Source organism: Pelecanus crispus, chromosome 1 (genome assembly GCF_030463565.1).
Source record: "Pelecanus crispus isolate bPelCri1 chromosome 1, bPelCri1.pri, whole genome shotgun sequence".
Classification (NCBI taxonomy): Eukaryota; Metazoa; Chordata; class Aves; order Pelecaniformes; family Pelecanidae; genus Pelecanus; species Pelecanus crispus.
This window is the reverse complement of record NC_134643.1, coordinates 68,497,674-68,524,595: the sequence shown is the minus strand read 5'-3', so window position 1 is coordinate 68,524,595 and position 26,922 is coordinate 68,497,674. Positions and strand designations below refer to the sequence as shown.

The window sequence follows — 26,922 nt, the reverse complement described above, 5'->3', positions numbered from 1 at the left end:
CCAAAGTAAGAGTTCTTAGTAAGTGGAAGGTGACTAAATAGTAATAGCTATAGTGTAACTGTATCCCCTAGAAAGTAGGGTCAAATGATCTACATTCCCTAACTGTGCAGGGGTAAAAAAAGGCAATCTATCATCATGAGAAGCTGGTGAGGGATGAAGAAATCTTTCCTTCCGTGATGTTTCTGAACAGATGGTAACTAAGTAAAACTAGGGAATAACAGTCAGATATAATTATTTTTCTCTTCTCTTGAGGAAATGCTGGACAACAAGCTCCAGAATCACTCAGCTACATCTGTCAAGGAAGAACCCTCTGCAGGGTTAAAAAAAAAAAACAACCAAACAAACAACCCAAAAAGAAAATTTGATCCACAGGTAAGAGGCTGTAAATGCAGCCATTTGAAGAAGAAACCAATGTTTTCAGAGCAGTCTTGAAGGAACTGTCACCTTTAGCAGTTAACTATTGAACCAGCAGTGATGGGGAACTAATAACTGCAGAATGGGCCACAATGCACCTACAACTATCCAAATATCAGGTGATGTTGTGGAAGCTTATAAATGCGAAAAAGTATGTGGTACTCAGAAAACCATGATGTTTATGAAGTAGGAGATTTAGGAGCACATTCAGATGTACATGGTCATAAAATATAATTTAATAAGTTTTCAGAACTATCCAAACAGAAGACTTACAAACTTTAATCTTCAGAACAATATGCAAATATTCTGCAGTGCTCACCCAACAATTTACAACAATAACAATATCCAAACAATACAGTATAGGAAGTGAAAAGTGCATACATAATGTTGCTCTCCCACTTCACCCAGTGCTTGTAAACATTTGTTGAAACAGACCGTGATATAACCCGAATCAGAAAATATTCCAGTAGCATTACACTAGCAATAAACACATAAGAGAGCAGACTCAAGTTCTGACAGTGAAGGATTTAATGTGACTTACATTAAACTTTCAAACCCCAAAATACAGTGTTAATTCATTGCAGTGTTGTACACATATTTAAGCACAAGGTGAGGATATAACACTAAGTTACACATTTAGAACAGGCTATAGGAGAAGATGGTAAATATACATGCATGTTTAAGGACACAGTGTAAGCTGCATTTGCCTTCAACATGACAAATCCGAGGTTACATTGGCAAGGGGAAGAAGGCCAACTTTGCCAGCGAGGTTAGCAGTAGCACTGTCCCACAGATAGGGTTTTTTTTAAGTGTCCTTTGCTGTTAGAAATTTTGGTGGTCTTCCACCTTTAGCTGCTTTACATTATCTTCACTTACAATTTTCTTTCTGGATGTAGCACTTGAGCGTCTGGTGACAATCACCACACTATGTTACAGTTACGTGTCTTACAATAACACACTGAGGGAACTGGGCTTGTTCAGCGTCGAGAAGAGAAGGCTGCAAGGGACCTATATAGCATACCTATGAGGAGGTTGTCAGGACGACAGCCAGGCTCTTCAGTGAGAAAGGGTGTAAGCTGAAACAAAATAGGGTCGAATGGGATAGAAGGAATCCCATTTTTCCACCATAAATACAGTCAAGCAGTGGGACAAGTTGCCTCAAAAGGTTGTGAAGGCTCTTCGGTCTTCAGTTTGTCAAGACTTGGCTGGATAAAGCCCTGACCAAGCTGGTCTGAGCCCTGAGCTGGCCCTGCTTTGGGCAGGAATTTAAGACTAGAAACCTCCCAAGGTCCCTTCCCACTGGAGTTAGCCTAGAATTCTACTTACTCTTTCTGTGGCACCCTTCCTGAAACCAGGGCTGGCAGCCTGATCCTTATGCTTTACTTACTTGGCACGATTACTGAGCATGTCATTGCTGCTGCCTAATCAGCTAGACGGATCAGTATGACAAAATAGTGCAAAACATCTATTGCCAACTCATGTCCAGGAGTTCAAAGGAATGATGGGCCCCGATTGATACCAGGGATTCCACAGGGCAAAACAATAAACTATTCTTTAGCCACAAACAGGAATAAAATGTGGTAGATTAGGTTCTTAGGCCTCTATCTGGTCCAAGGATTTGCTGCAATTACAGCCTTCAGATGCTAGTTGCTAATGTAGCAAAAAAACCTTCTCTTTGCAGGAATGGTTTGTACGGGTGCAGTTATGCCTATAGGTATCACAGGAACGCATTCACCACTGGGCTGAGCCATAGCACTCCATGCAACAAGTTAGGGACTTAGGCACTGGAGTTTGAAAATTATGCTTTCAGTTACACTTGAACAAGTTTTCTAAATGGACTTGCTCTTCCATAAACCATATAATCAACAGAAGAAGAGAGATTATTTGCAGACATCATAATATCCTTTAATATTACTGGATGCAACATATGTTATATTATTATCTTCCATGCAATTTGACCTGAACTTTAAATAGATTAGTAGAAGACCCGTTTATTTCTGCAACACTTAAAATGAGTGTGGCTATGACAGGTGTTAAATTATAAAGTAAACTTATTCCTTATGGTTGCTTAAACACATGGGTTTCTAAGGGTCATCAGATCTATGTAAGACCACCCTAGCTAAACTCTGCTACTTCCAGATGCAGAGTATGAACATAGTGTGCTACCTGTCCTGTATAATTCTAAAACTGCTAGCATTTTAAAAAGTTTAATGTAGAAATCATAGAAGTCTTACTAGAGGTTATGCTGTTTCAAGAAAGCCAATGAACATGACTTATAATTGTGATGAGACCACTGCTCCATCATGTAGTAAACTCATTCTACACTTCTGATGTTTTTTTTTTTCTTTACTACAACTAGAATTGAACAATATACAAACAGTTGTTATTTTTAGCTTCTGGAGGCCACTGGAGATACAATACCCTGCATACAGCAGAACACATACTCTGCTGAACTCTACCATCCTGAGATTCATGTACTTAGACACTAAATTTGGTCCTGTTTCACTCACAGCTGTGCTTATGAGGATGAATGTTTTGTTCCCCAAAAGGATTTTCATGCCAGTACATAGGCAAAAGCCAGAGCAAATAAGTATTTGCTCATATACAAGATTCTTTTATTGGTCATAGCTACTACTCTGAAATTTAAGTCATGACAACAATTTTAAAGCAAATTTATGTTTACATGTTCACAGACTGTACTTTTGGAAGTGTAAAAGTCCAGCAAGTATTTAATGGCAAATAAAAAGAGAAACCTGCAGCATCAGTAACATTAAAAGAAAGGTACCTACAGGTTATTTTCCCAGACCTAGCAAAAGTACATGGTGAAAGGAGACTGTCTGTTACTACTTGAAATACATTTGCATTGCTGTTAATGCCACCTCCATTCACCAGTTCTGTCTGTTGACTTTTGTCAGATTGAAGTCCCAACTTTACAGACACTTCTCCATAAGTGTTAATACTATGTTTGGGCTTGATACTTCTAGTTGCAACTACTCTCTCAGACTACAAGCTCAGAACACAGATTTACTTGAATTTGATTTGTATATGTAGCCAAGATGCTAAAAGGTGGTAAGTAGTAGCCTAATCTGACACTTCAAGGAGGCTGAGCGATGACAGTGTAATATTAGTAATAGTTTACCTTTCCTCTTAATGAAGTGTGATCAGCAATGCAAAGACAGACAGGGCTCTAAGTAGAGGCAATGGGGAAGCCCAGACTCACAGGCAAGGACTGGAATGGCGACGGAGACCTCTGGTGGGAACAAGAAGGGAAGCAATCTGGCGGTACAAAAGTCACCAGCTATTTCTCCAAGGTGCTCGTTTTCTGAAAGAGCTCTTCCATCTGTAAACTTTACACTCATACGTACGTGATAAATAATCAGTAAACAGTCCACGTTACTTGCTTGATTTTGTTTGACATTACTAGCTGCTCTAAAACATCTCGGGAACGATCTGCAAAAAGAACCAAGGAATTTCTTGTTACTCATTCAGAATATATATAGGTAGTGTTTCGAAATTAGGTGATCAGCAAAATAATTCAATTATATATCCGCATTTATGCTTATCTTGCTATTACAATATCATACTTCAAATATACCTGTAGTAATTCAAAACCACTCAATTCTTTCTCCAACCACATAACTGTAAAGCATTACCAACCAACCGAACTTAAAAAAAATGCAAGAGAGATCATAACCGCTCTTAAGTTGTTTTTTTTTTTTCCAGCTGACCAGTCCTACTCCATTCCACTGTTTCTTGAATAGATGCTTTTCCATACTTTTGGAACAGAGTAGGGTTTTAATATGCTAACATATTTTTCTGAAGTCTTGTCATCAACTTTGGGTCTTCATCAGGATGTTGAGGGGGGAAAAAAAGTGCAAGAAAAAAAATCCAAACTCCAAAACAACAAAAGATCCCTCTCTGAAGGTTGCCATGTTTCAAAGCAAAACTCTCTCCCTGATTTGAAAATCTCAGTGTATGATTATTATTTTATCTATTAAGTTATTATTTGTTTGGGATTATTTACAAAGCATAGTGTGCTTTTCCAGAGAGCAAGAACATATTATCAGGAAGTAATTACTCTTCTTACTCCCTGCATGATGTGACCTACCTGTCACCAATGGACATCCATGGAACAGAAAAATGTGTATCTTCGGACAACAAGTAAGGACTGCTTCCACAGCAACATCAGTCAGATTCACGCAGCGCTCCATGTGGATCTCCTGTTACAAAAATAGTAGTAACAAAATCAGAGCATCCATAGTTTTGGACGCAGAGCTTTCCTTTGCCCGACCATTTTCAGAGATCGCCACCCAGAAGAAATTATGACCTACTACTCCTCTGTGCATTGACCCCATATGTGGTCCTGTACAGAGCAGGAAAATACCCTCAGGAAAAATAAGACAGCTTTTCTATGAAGAGTCAAAACTAAAAACATAAACTGAGTTTTCCCAAAACACATATATCGTTCAAGACAACTGAGAAAACTCTTCAGTGAGATTCTACGGTGTTTGAGTCCCATCAGTTTTCCTGTGACACACACTGTCCTAGCAATTTGTTGTCCAGGAGAACAGAACCCAAACTGAATTCTGGGGTTTGCCAAAATAGGCAGGATTCATGACGCTCTGCTTAAGTTCCTAGTATCTATCTATCTATCTGTCTACATAGTTCCTAAAAGAACTCTAAGAACTTCTTCCAAGACTAGACTAAAACCTGCTCTCCATTTCTGTGCAGTTGTATAACTAGTACCTGTTGTATGCGCTAAAGAAAGAATAAATTCAGAATACATTAACAGATTATTACCAACTTTTTTTTCCTCTCTAAACTACCTTACATATCAATAAACATAACATACAAGAAGAAATGCAAAAAAAAAAAAAAAGGACTATCAAATCTAACGAAAATAGGATTTGGGAAAATATACTTTGGGGATCCTAGGGTAAAAATAAAAACCCCCGTTGTTTTATTGTGAAAGAGTGTCTTTCCAAATGATAAACTACAAAGATCTTAAAAGAGCAAAGAAATGAAAGGAACCTTTTGTAATAAAGGCAACTTTGACAGAATGATGACACAGAAAACAAGAACTGTATTCACAGCAGCAAGATATACAAAAGCTGATATATGTATAGTTTTTAGTTCATTTTAATAAGGAGGTAAAATGTGAAATCTGAATGCCTCTGGAGATTTATAAATCTGCCTGCTAGTTACAGTTTGAGAATTTTAAGACCCTACTTTTTTCACCGTGTACCTGACATTAGATCACTGCCTATTAATTTGCACTTTGATGACATGAAACAGAGGTATGAGGATTGTGACACAGACAAGTAAAAGAGTTACACTGAAGAAGAGACTGTAGCAAATAATTCCATATTGTCTATGAAATTTTTTTCTTACTGTTTGTAAACCAAGAGACCTAAACCATTCTAGCTTTTTATACTGATAGAACACAACTTTTGTTTTTAAAATTGTCATTCCACAGAAAAACATTAAATTTTTCCTTATTAAAACTGCACAGACTATCCCCCCCCACCCAAGAAACAAATGCAAAAGCACTTAAATACATGGCTTTTAAGAAAATGGAAACAAGTATCGAGCACAGGAAAACAAACAAGCAAAATCCATACTACTATTCAGTCTGGCATGATGGAAATTTCCCATTAGTTCTTCTGAAATCAAAGCTCACCACCTCAACATTACTTTCTTGAACACTTATACATGAAGCAGGTCTTATGTAAGCTACCTAGCTTGTTCCTCCTGATCTAGTACAGCTTCCACAGGCAGCCATGCACAGCACACACAAAAGAAAGCCCGTGCACTTTCAAAGAAATAGTAACTACAGCAATGTGACCAGGAAACACCAAAGGCCACATTTTGTAAGCTGGAAATTTTTATTAAAAATAAAGGGAACTGCATTTCTATGGTTTGAAGAAAAAGGGCTTACACACAGGAATATAGTTCTCTGCGAACTGTGGACAGTAATAATACAGAAGAGGTAAGATAATACTGACAGACTAATTGTACCAACATTGCTGGAAAATAGTTCAAAACCCTCTAGGAACTTTACAGAACCCTGCTCTACTCAATAGCAAACCCAAAACTTATTACAATAAACTTATGAAAACTTATTACAATAAACTTATGAAAACTTATTACAATATTTGTGTTTTAAGACATATATACTGACAATTTTTGAGAGTGACCTAGTCCGAATGACCTAATCCAAATCACAGTGATACACATTGCTTTACATTTGTAGGCTGGATACGAGAGGTGTCTTACGAAGACTATCTGCATAGTCTCAGGGTTGTTCAGAAAATCTGGAATCAATGTTTTGCTACAGCTAAAGGTGTAACCAGCTAAAAGACAAAGATATTTTCAAGTCACTTCTAGTATATAAAAGATCTCTCATTGCTATGATCTGAAAATTAATAATTTCATCTTGTACCACAAGACTTACCCAGACTAAAAAGGTTGTCCAAAATAACAAAATCATCTGGAAAAAAACAAACCCAAATCTAACTGTTCGCCCTCCAAATAAAACACTAACAGCTCTATTTTTTCCAGGATATTAATACTGTCAGCTGACCCAGATTTGGTATTTTGTTTAGGGTTGTTTTTTTTATTAAACACTATAAACTAGCAGAAGTATGACTTGTTTCCCATCTTAGTTTCTTGATGACTATCTTAGATTCAGAACCAGCCTTTACAAAAGTAAAAACATACACACAGATAAGAAATGTACTCTACAGAAAAGTAGATCATTTATAGTAAGAGGCATGGGATGCCTCCTCTCCATCATTTTATCACTGTCTCAGTGCCTAGAGAATCTTTATGCAAACAACTTCATTTTCACACTTGCTTTCATGAGTTAGAGATTCACCTATGCAGAGGTGCTAACTGATTTCTTAAATCCATGAAATTATCCACATTACAAATTCTGCCTCAGTGTTCAACAGAATCAAGAAATAACTCCAAAGGAATCAAGGGAAAAAGTTAAGCATTCATTTGCATTTATTATATAGCTCTCTAAAACAACATGACTTAAAATAAGCATACTACGTTCAACAGAAGAAAACTCATTTTGAAAATACTGAGGTTCTCAAAAAGCTGGTCTGGGGCACTGCTACAGAGAGACAGAAAATATTCAATTTATAACCAAAATCAGAGCAAGTGTGTACACAACAAAGGCAAAAGTCAGTCAACAAAAAACATCCCTCAGAAGTAATACTGATAATAATAATTAAAAAATGCAGGTATTTGCTTTTGTTCATTTCTCTGTTATTAGGTTAAGTAAGTTACCTTTAAATTCTTTGAACATGTTCCACTCACTAGTGCTGTAACGCCATCATCTGTTACCTAGAGAAAAAAAACTACATTGTTATTAACACAATGGATTAAAGCTCAATTCTTTCAAACACAGCTATTTGGGGAAAAAAAAATTAATTTATTCACTCCCTGCAGTCATTGAATACACGTAACATCACAGTATTTTCTTCCCAATTAAGCTTGTAGAGAAAATTATCCAAGTATGTTTTTTTCAGTCTATTAAACACTGTTGCATTTTACTGCCATGTGATCCAGCCTGGCTTTCTACCGGCATGTTTCCAACTGTGTAACTGCTATTTCTGCAGCTTCCTTGTCTCATTTAACAGTGGGTACTCTATTACAGTTAGAGCATGGCACTTTTAATTTATAAGGTTTAAAGCACTTCTGCTCTACCTAGACCAATTTTGCTCCTGTGCTGGAGATGTTCCTGAAGGAAGTCTCTTGGGTTGGGAAGAAAAAAAGTAATCACAGCAGTCTTTTATCTGCTGTTTTACTTTTACTTATATTGAAGCAAACCAGTTACATAAGACAAAAATCTCTCAAACAAGCAGTCTTACAGCAGTTGTCATACACTCGCACTAAAAGGTTTAGCAAAGTGATTAGCTACAGACAGCCATGAAGCAATGATTACCTGCAAGAGAGAGACAAAAGACATTCCTTTCCTTAGAAAGACAAGAAAGGCCAATTTATTTGTTTGCTTCCGGGAACCAAATTCATTAATCTTCCTCCCCATTTGAAAAGCTGGACCGGGCATCAGATCAGTCACACAGTTTTTTTCAGAGCTTATATTAGATGGCAGGAACAGTAATCATCAAATATACACAGTAAGGGTCAGCCAAATCTGACAGCTAGAATCCAGAGACCACAAGCTCCATTTCTGTTTAAAGATTTGATTATTCTGGTTGCACAAATTGTCTTATTGCCTATTGGCCCTCTATTGCAAGTCTATTGTACAGAACTGTAATAGAAAGGGTCAGATCAGCGTGAATGAAGAATGGACAGGAATGTTCCAGCATGGAGGCACACAAAGGCCTATCAGAATAGCAGGTATTGTCAGTACCTAGCTTAGCAGGTCATCAAGATGACAGCAGATTTAGCTCCTGAAGACAACCAGACCAGAAGACAAAGGACAGTAAATGAATAAATTCTAATAACTCCCATATGTGGGACAGAATGGAGAGAGTAATCACTGTCAGTTCCTAAAGGGTATAAAATGGCACATCCAAAACCAGTGCATGGTCACCAACCTAAGACCAACCTGACTGAAGTGATGAAGATTTGATAGCCTGTGTCCCTTATCCTCCATGTCATCAAGACAAACCTGGACCAGACTGCCTGGTTGGTGCCTGTACACTGGACAGACCATCTGAATGCTGCTGTCTTGATGCTTGTGAGTACATGGCTATGGCAGCGTGAGAGCACGAAACCAGTTTTGTATTAAAACAAAGCCCCCTCATTCCCTGTATGAGCTCACAGTAACCACTGCTACACTGTTACTACAGCATTGCAGTATTGTTTCCTACTCTACTGAGTATCTATGTGCATTGTCTGTAATGCCACATCTGCCCATCCTCACCAAGGGATACACTCTTATATTGGGGATAAACCACCTGCAGTTAGTACCAAGCCACAAATACATCAGCTTCTTGGTACAGACCAGTTGTCACCAAAAACTCTGTATGCATCTCTAGCAAAGGCTTACATAGCCCAGTACCAGCAGTTAAGCACATTAGCGACCCAGCTAACTGTCCGGACAGATAAAATGGCTAACCGCCAACACTCCTGCTTTTGCCAACACATTTTGCAGAGAACTAAACTGTCCCACACCCTACACAGAAAACTGTTGCATCTTGCACAGCCCTTTCAGGCAAGAATCTTCCCACAATTATTTGCCATACACTGATGCCCTACTTCTGGAAAAACTGAAGGAGAACAGCAGCATCTAAAATAAGAGCCTGCTATGTGTTTTCCAGATCTGACACTTCATTACAAATGCTCTGTGCTTGGCTCACATTCAACATAATCACTCACCATCATAGTCAACTGAACGCTACACTTGCTGCAAAAAATCCTTTCCTCCACTTCATTATCTTACTGTAATTATGAAGTATGTTACAGTATTGCTGTTGCAGCTGATTTCCCCCTTCTCCTGCTAAATACTAACTGTTGTTAAATCCTCTTAACTGCCCTTTCTGACATTTTAAATGTCATTCTTTCCGTGTTGACTCCGTAACATAACTCTGACAAGCCATTCAGAAAGCACAGTCACTCTTGAACTAGAACTAGTTATGGAGTGTTTACTTCTACTAGGGGCTTATATTGTTTGATACCCTATATTATTATTATTATACAGGTCATTTTGTCCTAACTGAAAGCAGACAATAATCTGTCCAAGATTCTACTTTCTTTAAATTAAATATTTTGGATTACTTTACAACTCGAAGAAAGTGATTGCACTAAATAAAGATACTGAAAAAAAAAATCTCCAGTATTAGGTAGATTCTAATAAAAGTTTTTTTGGTCCACAATACATGCTGTAATACCAAAATGTGTATTTTTCTGGTCACCAAGATGTAAAATATATCTTTCTTTTTCCTTTAGAGTAGGAAATTGGAAGTGAACTTCAGTCCTAAATCTTGTCAAGAGTAGAGCTAAAAAGATCCCCTTGCAATTTTGTCATGACAATCTTAAACGACAAAAATCAATTAGGTAATTGCCACCATAGTTACCCGAGTAGATGAAAAGTCCACACTGTGAAGAAATTTGCAGTTTTCTCCTAGTGCCTGCAGGGATGCATCCATGATGCCTGAACAGCTGCCCAAGTTCACAATTTGTAGGAACTGGCAGTTAAGTGCAAGAGCAAGAACTCCACTGTCAGTTATATCGCAGCACCTTTTAAAAGACGCTTCACGCAAGTAAGGACAGGATAAGGCCAGTGCTATGACACCTGTCAAAAAAACAGAGCAATTTAAAGAATTATTAATTTTTTAACATAACCACCATGCTGTATCCAATATGCTGTCCCCTGGTCATTGACTGTTCAACTTTCATCTTGTGCCATGCCAGCAAGACTCTGTACAAGGAAATAATTTTGTGGTTGGTTTCTTTTAATTCAAGGATGAGAAAAAGAAAATGACAATGAACAATGCTAGAGTTGATAAAAACTTCTAAATGCTGAATTCCCTTCCATACTGCAGAGAGGTATCTGAGGGATGTTATATACATGAGGTATCACCTCAGTGAGTGCATGAAAAAAAAGCCAATGACTTGAAAGCAGACTGATGATAGTGCTAGGTCCAACTGACGGTGCAGTGAGTATCAGGCAAAAAGCACGGTAAGAGGTCATGTCCGAGGTCAATTCAAAAAATCAAAACAGTAGTTCAGAAGAAGGACAGGAATGAGGTACACCTACAGCACAGCTCAGGCCAGGACTGAAGGTCCACGGACAGCTAGTGTAGGTGGGCATGCCAGGTGAGACTAGTCATGGCCATTAGGGTCTGCTGGTGCTCTCAGAGCCCTGCAAGTTAGTAATAACCAAAATATTTGCGGAGAAGTGTCAGGAGGTAGTCAATAAAATAAAAGTCAGGAACTACAGATGAAATTCGTGAAAGGAATTTATTTCAAGGATGATGGAAACATGATGATTACAGCAGTAGAGAAAATTACATCACTTCTGGATAGATAGAAATAAAAAGTTGAATGTCATTAAGATATGTTACTATGTAAGAACTTCAAAGAAACATGCATAAAATAGTACTTGCTTGGGTCAGAACCACTTTGCAAAGAATGATAGAAGAGACAGTGGCAGTAGTTGAATTTGGTGGAGAAGTAAGTACTACTGGATATTGTATTAAAGGACACTAAACGTTCCACGTGCAACCTATAGAGTAAATGCTTCCTAGTAATGACAGGCCTCAGATATTTCTGGATGTGCTAGCCAGCAGGTTTCTTAATACCTCCCCCCCCCCCCCAAAAAGCCTCCACCCAAACCAAACAACCAAAAAACACCACATGTTAATGAATTAGTAAAAGGTAACACTGCTTTAAAATGGGGTGGATTTGGGTCTTTTTTTCCTGTATGTAATTGAGATGAGTGATAAAGAACTGTTCCAGCTGAAATTAAAGGCTTCATAACTGATTCTCAGTTTAAAAAGGGCTCAGTTTATCAGTAGGGAAGTTAGTAAAATAGGATGGACTAGGACCTTTCTAATAAAGAACTAGACTTCCCAGTTTTAATTGCAAAGTAATCAGGAATCCCTATGCAAAGAGATGAAAAGTATACATAAAGAGCTCTAGGCTTAGCTGGTACCTTAAGAACTGTACTAGAAATCAGTGGACAGATGAAGGCATGGAGGGAAGACCATCGCGAACTATATCTTAGGGGTCAAAAAGTATAACAATGAGGTGACACGGAAAATAAATGAAAGCAATTTTTAGAAGTTTAACCAATTACTTAAGTAAAAAGGTAAGTGTATCACTATGCAGTGGTAAGAAAATACAAACCAGGACTTATCTGAAGTACAGTATACACTAGCCCAATACTAAATTAATATTTTGCCTCAATTTTCAATAAGGATGAATTAATGATGAACCAAAGGAGTAAGTGTAAGCAAAAGACAAAACAAAACTTGTGGGAAATAAAAGAATTAAGCTTGCTGAGTTTTAAGGTAATAGCTCCTGATACAACTTGAAACTGCAAGTTAAAAGTAAAACCTGAAATCCTGAAGTCCTAAAGCAAGTCAAGTCTTTTGAGTCAGAGAAGATGCTATAAGCTTATTAAATAAACAAATACATTTAATTAAAAAAGGGGAAAAAAGTAATTTAGGAAATCACAAGCCTCAAACTTCAACCCCAGTGGTACTGGTAAAGCTCTGGAACAAGTTTTGAGGAAGGAATACTTAAGATGAAGTGGAAAATATGATCAAATGTAGCATAGTTTCACTAGAAACCTAGCATGAGAAGTAATCTGATAGCTCTCTTTCGTAAGATAATCAGTGCTCTAGGTCTATAATTTACACTGCTGAAGTGACCTTTAATTAGTATTAGTGTGGCATTGGGGATTTTTTTAAGCAATATTTACCTAGATATTTTTGCAATTTACTCCAAGCTAACAAGAAAAATAAAATAGAAATAAGATCCCAGTTACCTTTACACAGATAACATACCTTCTGAAGTGATTCCTAATCTGTTTTCTTTGCAAGAATTTAAGTTGATTTTTTTCAGTTGCTTGCAGTTATAAAGCTGCAATAATGCATTATCTGAAATATCACAGTCTCGGAGGTCTAGCGACTCTACAGCAGGGTGCAACACCTGTAATGAAAACCTATCATTTCAGTCAAACTCTGCTATGTCATAGAACATGCATACTTTTTTCTAAAATACTTGTAATGTTAGACATCACATAGAACTTTTAAAAAATATTCACTAGAGGATGGGGTTACCAGTCCTAGGAACTAAAAACTCTAAAGAAAATATGGTATATTTGCTGCAACAGTTCATCTCCTACAGCATGAACATTCAGTTTCTGCAATCACATCTAGAGTAGGAGCACATTAACACTACTATTTAAACAGCAGAAGTACTATTTTGATGGTACAGTTGCTAACACTCGTGCTTCTGCCAGCACAGGTATGTTTAGCAAGGAAAATACCCTCAAACCTACTAGCATGACTTTGATGGCAGAAATCTGAAGTGCAAAAAAATACTCACTGTGATCAAAATTTAAATCTGCTGAACAGATACAGGTAATATTTGAAAGATATTTTGCCCCACTTACCTACACACACACACACTCTTTTTCTCATAAACAAGCAATCTCATTATCGTACCATAAGGAGGTATCAAATCCTCATTAAACAGGGCTTTTTCACTCCCACAAGACCATAGGTTGGAGTTTTTGTGAAATCTTCCCCAAGAGGACATTTATGAAATTTAGACTGAAAGCAATGGAAGGCCTTAGATTTTAGTAACAATAGCCATATATCTTACCTCTAATTTAATTTTCAAGTATTCTCACTACTTTTTAATAAATACTGTTTATAGCCCCCCTCTTGTGCAAACAAGCTATACCTTTGCTGAGCTATCCTTCAGACCAATAGGCAAGCATTAGATCAGGTTTTCACATTATCTCATGTTACTCCCTTCAGTTTGTCATTCCCTTCCTTAACTCACAAGGATAAGAGCATACAGTGAATTTCCATACACAAACAAAGATAACAGCATAGCTGACAGGCTTGTTAAAGGCCTATTCCTTTCTGAGGTTCACCATTCTAACAGATATTACAAGGAATACTGTTTTTCTATTTTGCAGATATATAAGATGCTAAAATCTTCACTGACAAAGTCAAATAAGCCTTTGGAAAAAAAGCAAAAACTTCTAGTAGATTATATTTGCAACCTTTCTGCAAAATGAATGGCAGACCTCAGACAGCTTTAACAGCTTTCTCTCCTCAAATGCTAAGAGCCTCAAACATGTCTCTTTATGCCACAAAACCACCAACATATCCCACAATACACTTGTGAGTAGTTTTCACAAGATAACATTCAGCTCTTATTTCACTCATATTTCTGAATTCGTTTCTAAGGAACTGAAACAGCCAAACCCAGAGATGATGTGCTTAAAGCCACAGTGACCATCAACATTTATTCAAGATGCTTTCCCTGACTGTTGGCTTGCTTTCTCAATTCCAAATTGCCTAGGAAACAACAAAAGTGAGCACACTGCTGTTTTTGAAGCCACATGATAAATCTTATGAGGAAAAGGACCATGAGATGCAAGGAAGTCTAAATGAGAAGCAACAATACTATCAGAATACTGCCTATTTAAACTAGCTAGAGTATTAAGCTTCCCTAGCCCATGATTCTTCACATGCTCAGGTACTATTTAGAGTTATGCTCTCTATTGCTCTTCACAGATTCATATTCACTGAATGCATATACTAAAATCTAATCTGTCTCAAGGAAGATGGAATTTTAGATAGAATAAGGATTGTTTGGATGCAGAGTACAGGAGATTAAACTATAAACTTATACCCTGTGGACATACACTAAATGGGTTTACAGACCTTTATGGTAAAAGTGTGTTGGAGTAAGGATTTAGCATGCATGTCATGGAAAGCTGCTTGAAGCAAAAAGCAGAGTAAGGAAAAAAAAATGCATGATAACACAAATCTGGGCAAGAACAGGGAGGTAAAAGATGAAATAGAAGTTTATACATAAGTGCAGGTTAACAGAATTTCAACTGGAATAAATTTAACTTTAAGCAAAATGCTTAAACAACACCAAAGGAAGGACATTCATAAAGGCAAATGAGATAACATAGCCTGGAAAATTCCAAGAGAATAGCTCTAGCCGCAACAGTGTGGAGACTATGAAAGAAAAGGGCAGGATGAAAGCAATAGCAAAGAAAAAAAAAACCCTTAACCATATGGAAGACTAATTGAGACGTTGCAAATGTATCACATGTACAATACTTTGGTTATATATGATGTAAGCAAGGAATAGTAAAAAGAGCTAAACAACATAAGCCATTTTTGCTATGCCAAGCAACAGGAATATCTGCAAGATGAAAGAACAGGAAAAATGAAGAGTGAAATGGTACGGAGAAACCGCATGAATTCAGAATCCAAGAGGTAGCTAGCATTTTTTTAAAAATGCAAGTGAGAAAAACCTGGAAACCGTTAGCAAAGAAAGTTAAGGTATAACATGCCCAAGGAAACTGATGACAGCTAAGGATAGAATTGCAGAAAATTGCAGGAACAGAGAAAGGAAAAACACATGAGAAAAACAACCAGAACAGCCTATCCCAGTGTCAGATGGAAAACAGGCTCCAAGAGAAGGCACTGATCACTGCTGAATGAAGACAAAGACAGATGAGATTTTACAAAGAGACAGAGGAAAAGACTGTAACTTAAACTCTCTAGTTTATTTCCAGACTAAAGATATCCTAAAAGGTTTTGTGCATTAATACACACACAATCATATGGTTTTAATTACGTACATCTCTTAGGATGCTTAGAAAGGATTACTTGGTGAAAAGACAGCCTAAACCAAATTTTGTCAACTCATATTTTCCAAAATAAGTTAAATGAATAAGACTCTGATTTTCACTCCAATGCTATTTTGTACAATCAAAAAATGGTGCATACTAAAGATAAAATTTTTTGTTCTTAAGTTTTCCACAGTACTTCTGATTCTGCCTCTAGTCTTGACTTCACTATTCTGACTGAGAAACTGATAATATTTGCCTCTTCTGAGTTACAGGTCAAAGCAGGAATGAACAGGGAGTCATTCATTTTCTGTTTCACCAAGGCCAACCTTTAGCCTTCCTCAATTCTCACACCTCCCTTTGAGGCTAAACAAGATAACAGTAGACAGATACCAAAACAGATGTGCCCCTGAATTTACAGCTAAAGTCATTAACTGGTTTCATTTTGAAACACTGACACACATCAGTGAGCAAAAGGGATGAGAGAATTTGAACTGTCAATTTCTAGCCCTAGCATCATCATATTTCAAAGAATCAAGATTTATTTAAATTATATAGAGATCACGTGCATAACATCAATAGGACATAAAAGAAATCTAAGTTCCTGAAATCTTTTCATTACTAAATCATGCACTAGCTTCTTGAAACATACTACATTCAGGAACAGGGACTGGTTTGCAATAGAGTCTAGCTTCCGTACTGAAAAGGGATAATATATGTCAGCTGATTTACACAGAAGTCAATTATCACTGAAGGGAGAACATTTTTAATTTACTTGTCACTACAAACATAACCTTATTACTACTAATACAGGACTACTAACATTATGAACTTTAAAAAAAAAAAAAAAAAAAGACATGGAGAGAGTAAGCAGGCCTGAATTTATCTGCTGTCTCATGTAAATAGTTTTAGTTTAGTTCATCCTTGTGTAGTAACTACTACAGACAGAATAGCTTTGAATAGGTTCTTACCTCACCAATATTTGAATCGGTTATTTGCCCTTGCCTACTCATTAATTTAATCAGTTTATCCTTTATGTTGGGCGGCAATGACTTAATATCTGCAGCATATCTGGAAAGGTTCTTTGTCAAACATTGAAGGCATCTGAAATAAAGGAAAGTTACAGCACAGTCAAAAACAGGCATTACATATTAGAACTAGAACAATCATGCCATAAGATGTCATCTTCTGCATCCAGCGATGCTGCCCTCAAAGCTTATCAGTTCCAGCTGGTCAATGCTACCACCAATTCAGTTATTGCCCCTTGGGGTCGATCAGCTGATCCTTCTGTGCAAGCATTTCCCAATCAACTGTAGGCAAAAATTGTAGCCTCATTCACTGTGATCACCAGTCCAGCTCACAAAATGAGTTTGCTGGTATATTCATGAGCTCTAAGAAAAGCCTTTTTCACCAGCTAAGCCTCCACTCAGTAGGCAGTAAAATCTTTAGTTGGGACAGCTAGTTCCAGAGAAGGGACACCTCTCTTTCACCACAGTTAAAAACATTAAGGAGATCTATTCAGTTGTAGTATTTTGTTCACTGTCTTTAACTTTTAATAAAGAGTACTACAAACTAGAATTGTGCTGTGCAACCCTGTGCTCAACCTTTTTAACCTTATGCTTAAAACTAGATGGGATCACAGAGGATTGTCACCCAACGCAGAAATTTTTCTCTCTTAGTGGGGTCCAGGAAATCACAGATCAACAAGTCTGTGGTCCTACAAAGTAGATTAGACAAAATAACTAGTGGACATATGAAAAACATAATATACAGGGGAAAGTGAACCCACTTGGATATTTACAAGGTATTCAAAAAGCCTCATCAGCAATAGTTCTTCAAGAAATTAAGCTGCCCTGGGATGAGAAGGAAGGTTCTCACACAGCTGGCTGAAATCCTATCACAATCAGAAACATTCATTGGTTTGACTCAGTATAGCTATTGGTTTTTTTTAATAACAGTATTTTAGGTCTCCTTTCCTCCCCCCTCAACATGCCTACTTGTCAGAATGATTTACCAGCCTGAAGGAAACAGCCCAATTACCATATATACCGGGCTAGAGATTTTGAACTAACAATAACGCCAACATACACTACATTTTCTATACATCACAAACATCCTGCTCTCTGGACATCTTTTGTATTCAGGGTCAAAATTGCTTCCCTGTTCCAAGCAATCTGTTCCCTTTGCCAGATACTGAAACTTGACTTAAGGTTTCCATCATGAGATACTGCTGCATGAGAAATTGCAAACAAATCTCAAAGACACACAGGGCTTAAGTATTTATCTGAAAAGGAAAGACTAAGCAGAAATAAATATTAATAGGCCTGCTAACATCACAGAATGCTGGGTGATGCTTTAAGGCAGGATTTAAAATCCTAGAATTTTATCTGTGTGAATGCCACGAAAAGGGATCATTTCAGTAAGAATATGTTGTTAAGAGACTCCAGATGAAACAGCGCTTTTTGGGAGAAAACATGAAGAACTTTACTTAAGCAAAATAAAACAAAGAGATCAGTATTATCCAGGTATATGTGGAACAGTACCCCTGTAGAACACTCAAAATAATGGTTTTCCAGGTCAAATATACAGAAGAGTATTTACTTATGCAATATTGAGTACTACAGAGGGACACTAATCATGCAATCCTATTTTTAAAGATTTCTAAGGCATTTTAATGTATCATAGGATACATAAAATGTTAATGTCCCAACATCTGCAACTTTAAATTACAATCACAGACTTACTGAAACACCAGAGGCAACTCCAGGAAGAGCTTACAAGTAACTTCTAAGCATCCTGAGCTAGCTAACCTTCACAGCAATCACCACTTGCTAATATGCTAAAAGACAACTGCTGGTCCTTAAGAAAGGAATTGCAACTCTCTGGAGGGAGAGTTTATTAACAAAAAACAAAGTCCCTAGGTAAACGAGGAATATAAACTAGAGTGAAGCTAACCAACATCCAGAGACAACTGAAAAGGTAACACTCTGTCATCTAGGAAAAGCCAAGACTTAAAAAAACGATTACACTACAGGAAAACTAAAATGGAGGGAGTTGAAATGGGGAAGGAAGGGTAACTCCTCACTGTCCCCCTACCCGAATCAGACTCCCTAGGCCAACTTTTCTTTTCAAATCCTATCCAAAATTTTGAAAGAAAACATTACTGACGTACAAAACGTTTTGCTTTCGTAGAATCAACATTTTTCCATTAACTCACCCTACTAGTAAACTGAGAGCAGCTACTGTAATTGCACAGTAACCCTCTCTACTGTATTTGGCCTCTATACTTTTATGTGATCTGGTTACACACACCAATAACTAAGATTGGGAAGTAAGGAGTATAATGCATCCCCCTGGCAGACAGATTTTGTCCTAGTCTAACTTGAAAAAAACCATGAATCCTGTTTTTTATGGACAGGGAAAATGGGAGTAGTGCTTTATTCCCATAATGACCTGACAAAAGACCATTCCTTCTCACAAAACCCCCAACTGCTTCTTCCCTGCTCCACATTATCAGACTTGTTACACCAGCTGTTTATAGCTCAGAGTTGTCTACGAAGTGTCACATGGCATACTTATTTGTTCCAAATGTGTCAAGAGGTGCAGAACAGAAAAGGCCTATGATCTTTAACCTTAAGCTTTATGACAGGACAAATGTGTGTATTTCCAATACATAAAACAGAAATTAGATCTTTATGACTAATTCTACAAATAGTCTAACTTACATCAAGGTGCAGCTTATACTAAGTTATGTCATGTGAAATAGAATAGCAGAACAGATGTTAGAAGTGGGACACATCAGAAGAAGAAACGAACCAAGAACAGATACTAAAATAGGTTTAGTGGCAAATAGCAAAATAGATACATCTTCCTGCATTCTTTAGGGTAGGGTTGGTAATCTATATTCATCGTAAGACCATAAAAGGAACCTCTGTTTTGAAACCGATGCTCTATTTCTGTCCTCAGTTTTTGTTCATGCAGATGTACCCATCTGCAAACGTTCTTATGCCTTTGTAAGACCTTAGTTTTCCAAGACACTGACAGCTCAGGTAATGCATTAGTCTGCACTAGGGTGGCCACCTGGTAATGATGCCTGTTAGACAAGAGCTATCTATCAGTCATACATGGAACAATCAAACCTAAGCAATACCTAACTACCTAGTCTTGTGACGACTCACAGGTGCAGCAGAGCACTTCTTTATCACGTAGTGACAATCTTAATTAAAACACCTCTAAATTTGATGTTTCATTTATGTTACTCTAAGAGTCTCATTTTTGATGGTAGAAACTCTCTTGGTTCTGAGTTTATGTCTGGACATTAACAGGTCAGCTTAAAACACCTGCTAAGGCTCTGAGAGATTTGTAACAGCAGCGTCCTACAAGTATGACAGCTAAAACTGTTACCTGCCCCAGCTGCCTTCTCCACCTCTCCAGCAGGCGTTGTTTGCTGCCAGGCATCTGCTCTATCCGGCAGGCCCTGCAATTCCTGCACTGTCACTTTTCAACCAAGCATAATTATGTAAACCAACTACAAATTCGGTGTACCTCAATATGCTGGCCTTCAAAACTGCATCAGCTAGGAATGCACGTGTAAGTTGGTCATTTCTCATCTTGGGAACAATAACTTCAGGAAACAGAAGCTAATATAACTTGAGCAAAAAATAAAAAAGAAAAAAGATGTTTCTAAATATTTCCATTATGATGCTCTTGTGCATGTGACCTTTGGAGAGCTAATTTATCTTTTGGGGCACGGGGCAAAGGCCAATAAGCAGCAGACAAGCAGCTGATACCATCAAGCAGCAGAAACACCTTAATAAATGCACTTTGTGTTAGGTTTGGAGATCTTAAAAATAATGCCCTTATTAAAACCACTACTCCACACACTAATAGATTTGTTTTGGTTTTTTAGTTTCTGCTGTAAGTTCTGCTAGTTAAACAATAAGCCTAAGGGTTAGCATAAGTAAGAAGCTTAAAGTGCAGCCTGGCATAAATAGATGACCATCGCCTGATTGGCATAAGACAAGAAACAATACACTAAAATTACACACATTTGTTAAAAAGTTGTGTAATTATTAGTTTCAAGTATTAGTCTTACTGCTATAATAATTATATTGTTATATTAATATAGAAAATAGCTGCAACAGCACTGATAGAGTAGTGTAAAAAAAATTAGTAACCGATCAAAAGTAGAAATTGTTTATGGTATCAAGTGCTACAGTATACGTAAAGAGAAATTACTAGGTCTAAGATCTAAGGTTAATCACGAGAACACAAGCATGTAGTGTAATGCATGCCTTAACACCATTTTAACAGGTAAATTGTGCACAACAAAAGAAGTACGGGTATGGTTTTAGCTTTGCAAAAAGAGAAAAGTTACTAGCAAGACAGAACCCTTGTAATTCATTTCTATTAGCAGTCCAGCTGTCATTACATACCACTTAAACCAAATGTAAAGTCCAAACAGAGGCTGAAAAGGCTGGTGTCCCTCCCCACCCCCTTGTCTCCCCAACCACTTTTTACTGCACTTTCTTCATGCTGGCTCTGAAATTCACAGTTGCACAGTGAGCTGTTTGGCATCTGATCTGAATGAAAATTCCTGTGATTAAAACTGTGAGGTCACAGAAATACTACTGCCAAAACAAGTGGCTGAGGGCAGGGGGCACCACCAGCCCAGAGTTAAGCCAAATTAGATTTAGCGTATAGCCACAACTCCAGAGTGCCTATAGACAACTTTTTTTGCACCAGAACCTTGTCTGGCACCAGAACACCACCAAATCACAGCAAATTAAACTCTTATTGATTAAAAACTCTAGAGAAGTAAAAATATTAAGGCTCTGTAATCTGCAGTGTAGCACAGATTTAAGCAAGGAAAGAAGGAAGATTTCCAGTGTGGAAGCACACTAAAGAAAACCTCTAAAGTTAGCACAATGTAATAAGGGCACCTGTAGCAGGTCACTGAAGAAGATGCTGTAACGAGGAGACAGCGATTTCAAGCAGAATCCAGTCAGAGTTTAACAACAGGCCTTAGTTGCAGAGACCCGCATGTCAGCATGAGTGACCCTTATATATAACCTGAGCACACGCTATGATCGCCTTTAACTTGTTCCTCTGGCGATGTGCAAGAATGAAATGTTTTCACCGTACCTTGGTGACTGCTGGATGAACTTGGCTGACTGACTGTAACAGAGAAGCCTGTACACGGCTCAGACTCAGTACAAATAGATTACACCATCTGCATTCTTTGTCTTGAGATTAAACAGCTTATCTACATGTAACATGCCTTTACTTGACTGCAGAAATGAAGAACAGTTGTTTACTTCTAAAAAAATCTTACCAAAGCTCTAAAGACCATAATGAGGGTGAACCTCACCATAGATCCCCCTAGAAGCTATGCTCAAGCACATGGAGGACAGGGAGGTGATTCAAAACAGCCAGCACGGATTCACCAAGGGCAAGTCCTGCCTGACCAACCTAGTGGCTTTCTATGAAGGAGTGACTGCATCAGTGGACAAGGGAAAAGCAATGGATGTCATCTATTTGGACTTCTCTAAAGCCTTCGACACAGTTCCCCACAACATCCTTCTCTCTAAATTGGGGAGATACGGATTTGATGGGTGGACTGTTCGGTGGAAAAGGAACTGGCTGGATGGTTGCATCCAGAAGGCAGTGGTCAACAGCTCAATGTCCAGATGGAGACCGGTGACAAGTGGTGTCCCTCAGGGGTCTGTACTGGGACCAGTCCCGTTTAACACTTCCTCAATGACATAGACTGTGGGATTGAGTGCACCCTCACCAATTTTGCAGATGACACCAAGCTGAGTGGTGCAGTGGACACGCCAGAAGGTTGAGAGGTCATCCAAAGGGACCTGGACAAGCTGGAGAGGTGGGCCTGTGTGAACCTCATGAGGTTCAACAAGGCCAAGTGCAAGGGCCTGCAACTGGGACTGAACAACCCCTGATATCAGTACAGGTTGGGGGATGAAGGGATTGAGAGCAGCCCTGTGGAGAAGGACTTGGGGGTACTGGTGGATGAAAAGCTGGACATGAGCCAACAACGTGTGCTTGCAACCCAGAAGGCCAACTGAATCCTGGGCTGCATCAAAAGCAGCATGGCCAGCAGGTCGAGGGAGGTGATTCTGCCCCTCTACTCTGCTCTGGTGAGACCTCACCTGGAGTACTGCGTCCAGCTCTGGGGCCCTCAGCACAAGAAGGACATGGAAGTGTTGGAGCAGGTCCAGAGGAGGGACACAAAAATGATCCGAGGGCTGGAGCACCTCTCCTATGAGGCCAAGCTGAGAGAGTTGGGGTTGTTCAACCTGGAGAAGAGAAGGCTGTGGGGAGACCTTGTTGTGGCCTTTCAGTACTTAAAGGGGGCTTATAGGAAAGATGGGGACAACCTTTTTAGCAAGGCCTGCTGTGACAGGACAAGGAGTAATCGTTTTAAACTAAAGGAGGGTAGATTTAGACTGGATATAAGGAAGAAATTTTTTACAATGAGGGTGGTCAAGCACTGGAACAGGTTTCCCAGAGAGGTAGTGGAGGCCCCATCCCTGGGAACATTCAAGGTCAGGTTGGATGGGGCTCTGAGCCACCTGATCTGGTTGAAGCTGTCCCTGCTGACGGCAGGGGGGTTGGGCTAGATGACCTCTGAAGGCCCCTTCCAACCCAAAGCATTCTATGATTCTATGATAGAGGCAATCTGTGCAGCATGCTGATCAATGTGAAGAGGCTTGTCTCATGCTGCAATAGCCAGGGTCCTCAGCATCAGAACACACATAAGACTGCTGTCACGTTTTCTACTACTACTAGTCTTTATGCAGTAAACCTATTAACTAGCCTTGAGAGCCCACGCCTTTCTTACTGAGATCCCAAATGAACCAGCATCTCCTCAGTGCAAACCAGCACCCTGTCTTTCGCTAGGGTGAGTCAAATAGACTTTCTGAGCCTTTTGGGGGGCTATATGCACACCTACCACGTGACTGTTCCCTCTTCTATGATGGATGCCTTTTGAGTCATGTGAATGGGCAAGCAGTCCTTTGTCATAGAAGGGCACATGCTTCAGTTACTTGCTAAATACTGAAGTGTCATTTATCATATGACACCTACATTTTGTCCACTGAATAAATAAATTTTTCTGGCAATTCATCCTGAAGGAGGCAAATTGTCACCATATACTGCAGTACATAAAAACAGTTGTATCTAAAAAACTTAATACAAACTTAAGATTAATTTTTTTCTCCTGAAGATACTAAGTGGCTAATGCAGCCATGCTTGAATAGGGACCTGCAAATCAAGATGAACTACTTAGTTCAAATTTGCAGAAAATACTCCAAAACCAATGCAGATACATGGAAATCAATGTGAGCTACGCCAAATCTTCAAGTTACATTTAACTGTCTCTTGCCACAAAATTTTAAATTTATCTTGAGAGAAAAGCTTATTAAGATTAATCGCATTCTTTTGAAAAAGCTGGTTGATATTCTCAGAGTACATTACTGATCTGCAGTTTAAACAATTTATCATTTAAATCATAAATGCTCACTGTTATTGTATTTTATAGGAAAAAATAAAGCACTTATTGGTTACACCAGGGCAACTATAATCTTATCTTCAGTGCTTTAAAAGAAGAATAAAAGTCTAAGACAAACAGTATTGTTTGCTAGCTACTTTTTTTTTTATCTGTGAAATCAAATATTTTATTCCTATGCTGTCTCTAACTCTCTCCTAAACACACAGGAATTTGACATGTTGAAAAACTCAAAGCAAAACACCAGTCAGTGGATTCAGAGGGACCAGGTGAAGCCAGGGATCCTCAACCGTCCCTCCACATCCAGATCCGTCAGGGATCATCCTGTTATCTACCTGCTAAACTCTGTCACCCCCCACCAAACCCTGTCACTCCTGTCAAACCCTGCCGCCTGTCCTGTAACTCCTCCCAAACTGTCACCTCTGCCAAACCCTGTCACCCACCCTGCCACCCCATCAAACCCTGTCACCCACCCTGCCACCCCATCAAACCCTGTCACCTCTGCCAAACCCTGTCACCCCATCAAACCCCGTCACCCACCTTGCCACCCCATCAAACCCTGTCACCTCTGCCAAACCCTGTCACCCCATCAAACCCTGTCACCTCTGCCAAACCCTGTCACCCACCCTGCCACCCCATCAAACCCTGTCACCTCTGCCAAACCCTGTCATCTCTCCTGCAGCTCCTGCTGAACTCCGCCAGACCCTGCCACCTACCCTGCCACCACTACAAAACGCTGCCACCCACTCTGCCACCCCCACCAAAGGCCTGCCAAACCCTGTCCCCTGCCCTGGCACCCTGGCCAAACCCTTCCTCCGGGCTGCCCCGCAGGAGGGCCCGGCGGGTTGCCTCGGCGACGCTACGCTTACTCGAGGCCGCGGCCCCGCTGTGCGGGCGGCGGCCTGACCCGCCCGGCCGGCCCTGAACCCCCGCCCTTCCCGGAGGGAAGGGGGGCCGGCGGCACAGGGGAGGGTGCGGGGGCGGCACTCACAGGTCCAGGAGGAGCTGCACGTCCTCGCCGGCGCCCTCCCAAGCGCCGCTGAGGCGGCTCATGGCGGCGGCGGGGAGTGGGGAACGCGGCCCCGCCCCGCCCGGTGGCTCCGGGGGACGGTGCCGAAATGGCGGCGGCTCCCTCCGGCAGGCGGGCATGACGGGAGGTGTAGTCCTGCTCCCGGCCCGCCCTGCGATCGCCTCAGGGGCTGCGGTCACACCACAGCACCGGTGTTCCCAATCTCCAGCACTCGGCGCAGGCGAGAGCCTGCTGTCTCCCAGCTCTTTCTACCTGCAATTCATTTTCTCTTTTATTTCCTTCTGTCTTTTTACATTTCTGCCTGGATCCTGTGATATAAATTGACACCACACAGTCCTTAGGAGCTAACAACGTTATTAGTGTGGAATTGCTGTGTCATTATCTTCAGACCCAAGACCCGACACCTACCCCTACTAAAAGAACAAGTGATCAACTAGGATAAGGAAACCTCTGTTCTGGCAAAATTAACTGAAGGAACCTGAACTCTATCTAAGAGAAACATGGATTGCTGATGACACCCGATAACTTTGCTGAAGTTGACGACTGGAACATCTGGATTAACAGATAAACCGCAAGGATGCTGATGGATGATGATAGAGTCATAGAATCATAGAATCACAGAATCTTTTAGGCTGGACAAGACCTTTAAGATCATCCAGTCCAACCATTAACCTAACAGTACCAAGTCCGCCACTAAACCAATTAACGGTACAGTAGCAATTTCATGTTTCCTGGCTTGGTGTCTGGGTTATTTTTTAATGAAAGTAAATCCTAGGAATCATTAAGGTTAGAAAGGACCTCTAAGATCATCAGTCCAACCATCAACCCAACACCATCATGCCCAGTAAACCATGTCCCAAAGTGCCACATCTACCCATTTTGTGAACACTTCCAGGGATGGTGACTCCACCACCTCTCTGGGAAGCCTGTTCCAATGCTTGACTACCCTTTCAGTGAAGAAATTTTTCCTAATATCCAATCTAAACCTCCCCTGATGCAGCTTGAGGCCATGCAAGACCTACAAAATAAGCTTTTTTATGATTGGATAATTAGAAATATGCATTAGTAGGTAAGTGGATGATTCATGTCATACCCTTATAGTGTAAGATATAAAACCCCCTAAAGGAAAATCACTTGGATGTGCCCAGTTTGGCTGGGACACCTCATGCACATGAATAAACATTTACCTTTGTAACTCTATTCAGTCAGCACAGGCCAGTTGTGAATTTTGTGACCAAGGCAGGAGACACATAAAGCTGACAGAGCTAAAGCTTTCCCCTTGACAGCAAAAGCGAGAAGTCCCTGAGGAGCCTGAGCACCAGAGAGGCTACAGGAGCAGGCTGGCCTCAGCCGCCATGGAGGGGTATTTGTCCCTATGGAAACACAGGAGAGAGACGAGTTTCCCAGAGTGGCTGGTGGCTTGGAGGGATATTTCCCTGGAAGGACATAATGTGGCCTTAAACAAGAGGAAATGTGATGCTTGTGAAGAGGGTGACAAGAAGGAGAAGTTTCATGGAGCATGTGTGCAGGCTGTGGCTTTTTACTCTATTACATCAAAGTCATTCATGGGATTCTTGACAGTTTAGGAAAACATTTTTCCAACAAAACACATTTTCAAATAAACACATTAAAAGATATTTA

The 26,922-nt window shown here is 39.6% G+C and overlaps 1 protein-coding gene across 1 annotated transcript; it reads right to left on the bottom strand.

Annotated features, from left to right (window-relative positions):
* Positions 1 to 628: 628 nt before the first annotated feature.
* On the bottom strand, positions 629 to 25,415 carry AMN1 (antagonist of mitotic exit network 1 homolog). Its single transcript, XM_075713441.1, has 7 exons — positions 25,243 to 25,415; positions 16,696 to 16,828; positions 12,903 to 13,047; positions 10,467 to 10,684; positions 7,711 to 7,767; positions 4,523 to 4,634; positions 629 to 3,864 (listed from the first exon to the last, which is right to left on the bottom strand). Exons 1-7 carry the CDS (start codon positions 25,398 to 25,400, stop codon positions 3,791 to 3,793), a joined length of 897 nt encoding a protein of 298 aa, XP_075569556.1. The 5' UTR covers positions 25,401 to 25,415; the 3' UTR covers positions 629 to 3,790.
* Between the last annotated feature and the right edge of the window lie 1,507 nt (positions 25,416 to 26,922).